Source organism: Homarus americanus, unplaced genomic scaffold (genome assembly GCF_018991925.1).
Source record: "Homarus americanus isolate GMGI-L3 unplaced genomic scaffold, GMGI_Hamer_2.0 scaffold24260, whole genome shotgun sequence".
Lineage (NCBI taxonomy): Eukaryota > Metazoa > Arthropoda > Malacostraca > Decapoda > Nephropidae > Homarus > Homarus americanus.
In genome coordinates, this window is record NW_024721079.1 from 3,945,727 (window position 1) to 3,955,646 (window position 9,920).

Sequence of the window (9,920 nt, forward strand, 5' to 3'; positions counted from 1 at the left end):
TTCTACAGTCATCCTCCCGGGCCCTTGATGGCCTTGGATCGTCCCTGGACCCTAAGGTTTTGGAGCCATTAAAGCTTAACCACCATTTTCTTCCTTCCCTTCCATCTCCTCCTACTGAGTGAACAAATTGTCACTCTGTCCCTGAACTATGATGGACAGTGGGGAAAAAGTGTGATCAATGTAGACAGATGAATTACACCATGTAGCTCCTCTGGCTTTAACTTTCATATCTTCCTTTCATGAATCTCAGGATCGACCTCTATATGCGAGGGCGGCGAATCACTCGTTCGTCTCCGTTAGGTAAGGCAGAGAGTTAAGCGGTGGCCTTTCTGTGGTCCTCAACGTAAGGAAGGTTCTGCTTCATCCAACAATTATTACTAAAGGACTTTTTGCAACTTATCTGCAAAACCTTTACTTACCTTTGTAGATAAAGATTACAGTATACGATTTTCGAGGAATTATAAAAAAAAGTAATTTTCAAATTGGGTTTCCATGGGAAATTTTATTTTTAGCTGTTTACAGGTTTATCAACATTGATGTAACAAAAAATAAAATAATTTGTAAAGGCATGGTACTGATTTTATTTTTTGAGTTCTTATGTTACAAAATTCTCACATACAGAAGGTAGCAAACTAGATGAGTCCTACTCAGCCTCGGCGTCGGCGAGCTGGATGAAAGGAATGCCGTGGAGACCGAAAGCGCCGGGGAAGGCATAAGTACCGTGAAGACCAAAGGTTGCTGGGAGGCCAAGACCACTGTAGGTCAGAGGGGATCCAGCGATTGCGTTAGTTCCAGCAACTACTGGGGCTCCAGCAAACAAGGGGGCGTGGAAACCGTAGGCACCGTATGGGAAGGTGTTGGTGTAGAAGGGAGACAGTCTGCCGTCGATGGTGGAGAGGAGGCCGGTGTAGGTGGAGATTTTACCATCCAGGTCGGTGTCGGGGGCGGCTTCAGCACGAGCTGCAGCGGCGTCAAAAGCAGCCTGGAAGTTAGCCTTAGCAGCAGCGACTTCTTCAGTGTCTTCAACAGGTAGGGGAGCACCCTCTGGTACTACGAGTTCGGGGAGAGAACCGTCAGCAGCAATAGCAGCCTCAAAGGCAGCATTGAACTCGGCCTTGGCAGCAGCGACTTCCTCGGTGTCTTCCACAGGTAGGGGGGCGCCCTCGGGAACAACAACTTCAGGGACTTCGTCAGCAGCAGCAGCGGCGGCGGCGGCCTTGAAGGCTGCCTCGAACTCAGCTTTGGCTTGCACCACTTCCTCAGTGTCCGTCACGGGGACAGGAACTTCCATGGGAAGGGCGGCGGCGCAGGTGGCGCCCACCAAAGCGAGAAGAACCTGAAGATACCAACAAAATATTGAATCAACTAATTTTATTGATGATCCTAAGAATAGTCATAGGAAGCGAACAAAACTTCCTCGAGGTTATCGGGAACATACAAACACACAGTACAGTCTATATGGACAACTGCGTCTACTTACACAAACTCACCGGGAGCGTACATGTTTGATTACATTTATATGGGTACACATCTTAACTGAGTGTCTGCTATTTACCAATAGTATGGCGACATCAGAATCTGGACTATTTTACTCAACAAGTGATAGTACCATCAAACACCTGGCACTGTACAACACGTATAGTGGACCATATATAACAGTAACAGACGTGTTGCTTTAAACAGCTGGGGTGGTGGGCCATATATCGAGCTAAGAGACACCACGCCGAAATAGCCCAAAGGCGAAGTGGCCAGCAATCCCCAATACAAGTACAAGTACCACGCCCGTACAGGTAAAGGGGATATATTATCTACCGACTGTAAGCCACAACGATTGTGCCAAAGTAGCCCTCGGCATGGCGGAGGAAGACACCTCGACGACACAGAGAAAGAAGTGATATTCAAACACTCACTCTACCCTGAATACGAAGCACAGACACGGCAATAAAGTAGAAGAAAGAGGAAGAGAAAAAAAGAAGAGGGTACAGGTACTAAATATGGATGACAATGACTAAGAGAGAAGATAAATGCGGTAGTTTCCTTTTACAGAGAGAGAGAGAGAGAGAGAGAGAGAGAGAGAGAATAGGGGGAACACAGTACGCTCCTGGACACAAGACAAGAAGTGTATTCATGTAAGTGTACCTAGTGTAACCTCCTGTATACCGGTGTCAAAATACAGAGTTTTATACAGATATAACAAAGGTAATCATAACATAACCATTACAGTGACAGCTACAGCACATATCTCACTGTAACAATCTTATGCCAGTGTCTTAATCGAGATTTGAAATAATTATCTATTTTACCCAAAAAGTAAAAGACGTGTATTATCAACTGTCAGAGAATGTACAGGTGTGTGTTTGTACAGGTGAAACTGAAATATATCTTAATTAAATATATCCAGGTATACACTGATAGCACATTGAATGTACAGTATGTGAAGCGCATCAATTCACCCCAAGAGATATCAACTCTCTGGGAGATAGCGAGCCATCGTGAGAGAGATACTTAGAGAAAGATATATTCTCATGACTCCTAGATACGTTCTCACAATCCTAGATACGTTCTCACAATCCTAGATACGTCTCACAATCCTAGATACGTCTCACAATCCTAGATGCGTCCTCACAATCCTAGACTCGTCCTCACAATCCTAGACTCGTCCTCACAATCCTACATACATTCTCAAAATCCTATATACGTCTCACAATCCTAGATTCGTTATCATAATCCTAGATACGTCTCAATCCTAAATATATTCTCACAATTGGAAGTACGAGTAGAAGAGAATCCGGTCGGCATCACTAAGTTATAACACAGCGGCTGTAACTAAAAATAATGAGGAAGCACTTACGAGAACCTTCATGTCTGGGGATCGGCGAGTGAGCTAATGTACGGGTGACCTGCCTGTTGAAAGCCTTTATATACTGTACCTGGGCTGGGCTGGGACCTCAACACCACGACACCGATGCGTCTCTTTCTTGTGGCGTAAACTTCCCCCGCCACTATACCTTCGGGGCCTCCTGCTATAACTATATCCGCGCCTTCTACGGGGTTTTAATAAATGTCACTTGGGGTGGAATCTATAAAATGGGTGATTTTTATAGTTATTTAAGTGTTAAAAATTGAAGGAGCTTGAAGGGTGAGGTAAGGGCTTTCGTGGATGGCCTTGAGAGGAGGGAGTGGCCGTGGTCCGGTTTAGACTATGATAGTACGTACCCCAGGCTATCCTGAAGGGGGAGACGCTACCTATGCTCTGCCTATCTGCCGGTCAGTCAACGGCTCTCCCTCCTCCTCCTCTCTCTCTCTCTCCCATTCTCTCAACACTCTTCCTTCCCTCGCTCTCTCTCATGGGTCCGTCAACGCCCCTCTCTCCTCCCCGTTCTCTCTCTAATTCTCTCAAAGCTCCTCCTTACCTCTCTCTCTCTCTCTCTCTCTCAATGGCCAGTCAACGTCACCATCTCTGGAATTCACCACATCTCTCTCTCTTTCTCCCCATCTCTTTTCTCTCCCCTGTCGGTCAATACCCTCCCCCTCCCCCCCCCTCGATCTAACCCCCAGGCACTACACGCACCCACACACGCCACCTCAGTTACATAATCATGCTCAATAGGTAGTAGTGATATGATGCTTCAAGACACTGCACCAATAATGACCTGTTAAGAGAGAGGGTCATCATTTTTATCATCTTTTTGTGTCATTTCAGTTTGTTCGTTCATGTAGTTTTCTGTCTTCCCTTATTTAACATTGAGGTGTTTAATATTACTTCTGACGTCAACTGTCTACCTGTCTATCTGTTTAATTAATTCTCGTATTACACACTGTCTCTCCATCTGTCTAACTGATTAAAAGTGGATACATCAAGGTTATTTAATATGCACCACACACACACAGGTTATGAAGAACTTGCATATCTAATTTACCAAAACACGTATCTTCAGTCATCTTACTGTCTACATTAATGATCTTATTAATGAACAGGTAACTACTGATTATGCAGGTAATAGTGAATTTGCATGTTTGAATATGTCTCATTACTAATAATGTATTATTCTAAACTAGTCCCACTAATGATGACACGGGTATAATTTACTGGTGGCATTTATATAGGTAACATTTATTGTCTCAAACATGGAATTTATGGTCATAGAGATAATTATACAGGATTGATAGGCATTTGTACAGGATTTACACACATTTATACAGGATTGACAGACAAGAGCACCTCACATACAGAAGCAGTATTCTCGTGACGATTGTTCCTCACAAAACTAAAAAATAACAGAGATTTAGGATAAACTGAGGATTTCACCCCCAGTTTATTTACTCCCACCAGCTTATTTACCTCCACCCAGCTTATTTACCCCAGCTTATTTACCCACAACTTAATCACAGCTTCAAGTTCTCTTCCTATTCTGGGTGTGTGAAAGTAGATCCTATATGCATGAGTGGACATTAAGGACGGCTCGCATGGATACATCACAACATGAAGCTCTCGGTAGGCAAGGAGGCAGCGTAACCCGGCGCTATACATGACTGCCGACTACACTTCCCTGGACCGAACAAGGACAGGGAAGTAAATAAATACAAAATAAAACAAAAATAAATAATAAAATAGAACAAATAAATAAAATAATAATCAAATAGAAAATAAAGAACTATATAATAAAGATAAATAAATAAAATATATTATTAAATAAACAAAATAACGATCAATATAAAAACTCTGGGGTATTGAATTAAACTTAACATCATCTAAACCTCTATATAATGGGATCAGACACGACTGAATAACACTCAAGAGGATTTAGTTACAAGGAAGAAGAATGAAGAAACACAAAGAAGAGGGCACTCACCGCCTTAGGGGAGAGGATCTTAAGGGAAAAAAAAGCTCGCCACCCTGACTCTTACGTAACCATGAACGACACAGATACTTTAGACAAATTCCTTTTCTTTGGTGATTTTTATTTTTGTAAGGAAATAATAAGTAAAATGTCAAGTAATTTAATTTTATTTATGGTTTTTTTTTTTAGACTTTGTGAAGGTTTAGTATATTTTTGGGGGTGGGTTAATTAGATCATCTGAAGATTAGACACCCTTAGATTATTTCACCTAAAGATTAACCACATTAACACTGACTTAACCTGACTTGTATTAACCTAACTTATACGCAAGCTAACCTCACTTCACCTAACCAGATATAGCAATAGGGTGTTGAACCATCAGATGACATAAACTAGAGTGTGTGTGTAAGGTAATCTTCAGGTGATCAGGAAAACCAAGGCTACTGTAACCCTCCTTGCACAGTGCTGGGAGGACACACCAGTACCACCACCACACAACCGGGAGAATAGACAAACCGGGCCAAGACTACCAGTGTGATGTGACCTTGACTTCCTTTACCGGTAGATAGGAGGTCGTGCAGCGAACCACTTAACCGGGGCAGCATCTAAGTAGCTCCATACGGTCTAGTCATACCCACTGTAGTCCCACACGGTCTAGTCATACCCACTGTAGTCCCACGCGCTCTAGTCCCACGCGGTCTAGTCCCACCCACTGCGGTCCCACCCAAAGGTAATCCGGTAGCTTTAAACCTGTCCACAGAAGTCCTACCTTACCCTACCCTACCTCAAGTCCACAAAGGTCCTATTCCACCGGTCTCACCCAGATAAATCCCATCCTACTCTACTCTACGTCCATCGCACTCCTACACACACACAATCCATCTCCAAGCGACCACGCCCAGTCACGGTGAGAGGAGTGAATCTTCCTCCGGGCAAGACAAGGTCGTCCAGTCAGCCCCGATAGCAATTACTCTCAACACAACCTCGGGCTGGGATCTTCCTCACCTCCTCCCCCCCCATCCAACGCCTCCTCTTCCCTCCCCCTCTTATTGCTTTGTGGTAAGAGCCTCACTGACCTACATCCACAGGCAACGATTGTATTGTTACTGAGAGAGAAAGAGAGACTATTGGTTATGTACATATATCATAACATCACCTGCACTTACTTAACCCCTATAAAATTTAAATAACCCCCAAACGTAACCTGGGAACAAGTGAAAGTTTTACAAAGTGAAAGAAAGTAGCCTATCATTCTATAAAACATAACTTCAGTGAGATTGTTTTTTTTTCCACGCATAACAAAACAAATCCTCTTTAACACGAGAGTAACGATGTTTATATACAAATTCTATATACATTTATATTTATCGAGGTAAGGAAGATACTAAAAACAGGGTTACAATTTATATATTATTTATTCCTTAAGATATCACAGAGTTAACACAAACTTACACTACATAGAACAGTGAACGACATCTCGGTGACGTCGTTCACATTCCTTGGATGATGAAGGCAGTATGGTGTTACGCGTCACTGCATTCACTTACTTGTCTTCATCAAAACTCTCCTCCATTCACACCTTCCATGAATATTAACTACCACCCCCCCCCCCTCTAAATTGAAACAAACAGAAGAACGTGTAAATATAACTTCTTATTCATAAACAACAAAGGCAAAGTAAACATTCACGGACTCATTTCCGTCACCCATCACCTCATAACACGAACTTCTAACGGAGTATCTGCTAATATTTCCCGTTTTCTATGAGGCGCAGATTCTCAACGATAAATATAAATAATGTTTAAACTTATTGGAGATGTAAAACGCATTAACTGGCTTATTTAAGTAAAAAAACAAACTGATGGTCAAATCATTAAAATTACCTTAGGATTCTACCATAACTAAACGCCATCTAAAGTCACCGTCTTTGTGCCGTTCCTTAAGTGAACCGATTGGATACATTTATCTATGGTAGGAGGTAAGTACAGAGTTGGCACGGGGTGAGGCAGCAGCAGCAAGAGGAGGAGGAGGACGAAAGGGCAGTGTGTGAGAAGGTAGGAGTCGGGACTTCTTCACACACAGCACTACACAGCGTCCGATAACACGAAACTCAATAACTCAGCAGCCGATAATGTAATGCTGTATCCCATATAGCAGCGTCGGGTCACTCCTCGCTGTGTTGGGCTCGTGTGTGTGTGTGTGTGTGTGTGTGTGTGTGTGTGTGTGTGTGTAACAATTAAATAACAGAGTCTGCCTCTCACTCCTTTAAGATACATCATAATTTATATATAAAAAACTATACACATTTACATATTTTTGGGGTCGTATTCTTTCGATTATTTATCTATTTTGGCATTTTTATATTTTTTTTTTTTTCACGAATATAATATACTATACTACTGTTAATGTCACGTCCTTGTAATCTGGAACTTGATGAAGAGATCAGGTCACTAAATATCCACTACTTCGCCTACAGTTTTAGACACATTAACCACGATAAGTCACATATGGACTTTGGTTATTGGTAGAAATTATTAGAATAGTCTTCGGCCTACTGAGCATGATGGGTGTGTCGCCTAAATATCACCAGGTCTGTCTGTGTTTACACAAAAAAAAAAAATATAAGGTAGTAGGAATCTCTGTAAAGTACATTATAGGATACAGTCACTTATAAACTAAATTACACAGACGACTAACACTTACAGCAGAACCTCATCATGACTACAAGTACTCTGATACAGTCTTGTATGTCACCACTTGAAGCATTGATGGAGACCTTTACTAAACAACAAACGCTAAAACTATCCTCAACAAAGATCAATCTTACTTTCAACGTCACATTATAATTACAAATAACAAATAAAATATAAACATCTTGTTAAGAATGTAATGTTATACTGGAGGCTTTCTGTGTAAGAACAATACACAATTTACTGTCATTAGTGATACACACAGGTGGGTGGGCTGACACAGGGAATGAACCACCTCGACCGGTTCTCTACATAGGACTCTGTTGCGAATATTACCCAAGTTAGTATCATGAGGACGTAGCTCGTGTTGGCCGTGTCCAATCTCACCAGACACTTGAGCTACTGAGATCTATACACGATGTGGGAGTTAAGAGATCAGGTTAGCCGTGTCACACCGGGTTGGAGTGTACCTCAGAGGGTTTTATCACCAGTTTTTATACACTAATGGTATGTATAGAGTTGGCCAAATAAGGTTGATATGACTAAAAAAAAAACGGGGCTTAGGTTAAAGAAAATCACTGGGTTTTCAAGAAAAAATAGGTGGTGAATTTCTCAAACTTGATGACAACAGTTGTGTCTTATGAGGAAGTTCACCGTCCGATTTTACAACTTTTTGACAGGTGCGTCGTTAAGCTCACCAGGGTCGCCACATATCCTTATCTTCCTGAGTGGCGGAGGTGGAGGGTCTGTCGGGCGACGTGTTGTCTTCTGACGTCACCTCCTTCTTGGGCGTCGTCGGACCAGTCGGCGAGGGTCCCGGTGACGTGTGTGAGGATGTGACGGAGTAAGGTGATGTGAGCGAAGGAGGAGTGATGTGTGAGGGAGGGGATATGTGTGAGGGAGGGGATATGTGTGTAGGAGGTAGTGTGTGTGAGGGTGGAGATGTGTGTGAGGGTGGAGATGTGTGTGAGGGTGGAAATGTGTGTGAGGGTGGAAATGTGTGTGAGGGTGGAGATGTGTGTGAGGGTGGAGATGTGTGTGGGGGAGGTGATGTGTGTGAGGGAGGTGATGTGTGTGAGGGAGGTGATGTGTGCGAGGGAGGTGATGTGTGTGAGGGAGGTGATGTGTGTGAGGGAGGTGATGTGTGTGAGGGAGGTGATGTGTGTGAGGGAGGTGATGTGTGTGAGGGAGGTGATGTGTGTGAGGGAGGTGATGTGTGTGAGGGAGGTGATGTGTGTGAGGGAGGTGATGTGTGTGAGGGAGGTGATGTGTGTGAGGGAGGTGATGTGTGTGAGGGAGGCGTCGCGTGTGAGGGGTCTACAGGGTGACCTGAAGGTACGAGACGCACAGTGATGGGGGGTCCTGCCAGGGAGGAATATTCTGTCTTTATCATCTTAGATGGGCGAGAACAAGAGGTGTCTTGCACCTCCAAAGGTCTCTTGATGGTTGCTGTCTGTGAACTTTGTGTGAGTTGGTATTTGGTGGCCAGGGTGAGGGCGGGGACATACGGCGAAGGTGTCAAGTGTGTGCTTAAGCTCTGCTTGACGTCACTGTGTATGGGGGTAGTGTGTGGAGGCATCGTGTGTGTGGTCGTGACATGGGTTGGTGCAGGATGAGTCGGTGTTGGTATATTTAAAGTTCGTTTTCTAAAGGAAAAGTCAAGTGGTGCACGAACCTCGGTGTCCTGAGGGGCAGACATGGTCAGGTTCACGGGCTGGACGGCAACCTGTGCACGAACAACTGTCTCTGGATGAGTCTCTGGACCTCCAATGAATCTTCTTGCTGTGGGAGCTACGACCTGCTGGGTGGGGTTGGATGTTAAAGTCTCCTGTGGGCGTGAGTGTACTTCGAGAGGCGCTCTGGGTGGGGATGAGGCCCGTCTCACAGCTGTGAAAGCAGACGGCCGCAGGGGGCGCTCCCCGGAGGATGATGCACCCTCATTTATTTTGACAACTGGAGACTGTAGAACTTGTGGTGGCTGCGGCACATTTTGGGGAGGCGGCACTGTCGATGCCCCTTGATGTGGAGGTGCTGTTGGCTGGGTTGGGGGTTGAGGGTGCGGTGCGACGCGGGCCAGGAGAGACAGACCCCCATGTAAAAGGAGAGCTGCCCCTGCAGCGTCCCCAGCAGCTGCTAATCTGGCTGCAACAAGACCATGTAACAGCCGCGCCTGATTATTGTTGACATCCCCTGGGCCCTGCTGAAGTGTGGGGGGAGGTCCTGGGGGGAGCGAGCTTCCCTGCAGGTGGGCCATAGGCATCGGGAGCCCCGCCATGGCCGTGAAGGACATGGGGGTCATGGCCGTCAGCCCAGAGACACACTGACCCAGGTGCTGCAGAAGGCGTTGTCGTACAGCATTGTCCACACTCTCGATTCTTGACACATACCT

The 9,920-nt window shown here is 44.6% G+C and overlaps 2 protein-coding genes across 2 annotated transcripts in view; both read right to left on the minus strand.

The window, feature by feature from the left end:
- Window positions 1–474: 474 nt before the first annotated feature.
- Window positions 475–2,907, minus strand: LOC121861583. The gene is made up of 2 exons (XM_042359465.1): window positions 2,852–2,907; window positions 475–1,336 (listed from the first exon to the last, which is right to left on the minus strand). The coding sequence occupies exons 1-2, from the start codon at window positions 2,861–2,863 to the stop codon at window positions 644–646; spliced, it is 705 nt and encodes a 234-aa protein (XP_042215399.1). The 5' UTR covers window positions 2,864–2,907; the 3' UTR covers window positions 475–643.
- Window positions 2,908–7,780: 4,873 nt separating this feature from the next.
- LOC121861340 (protein deadpan-like) overlaps window positions 7,781–9,920 on the minus strand; it is a 12,128-nt gene continuing 9,988 nt past the window's right edge. The window contains exons 4-5 of the mRNA XM_042358989.1: window positions 8,768–9,918; window positions 7,781–7,851 (exon numbers count right to left, since the gene is read on the minus strand). Coding sequence (XP_042214923.1) covers window positions 7,781–7,851; window positions 8,768–9,918 — 1,222 coding nt within the window. The remainder of the gene's footprint in view (window positions 7,852–8,767; window positions 9,919–9,920) is intronic.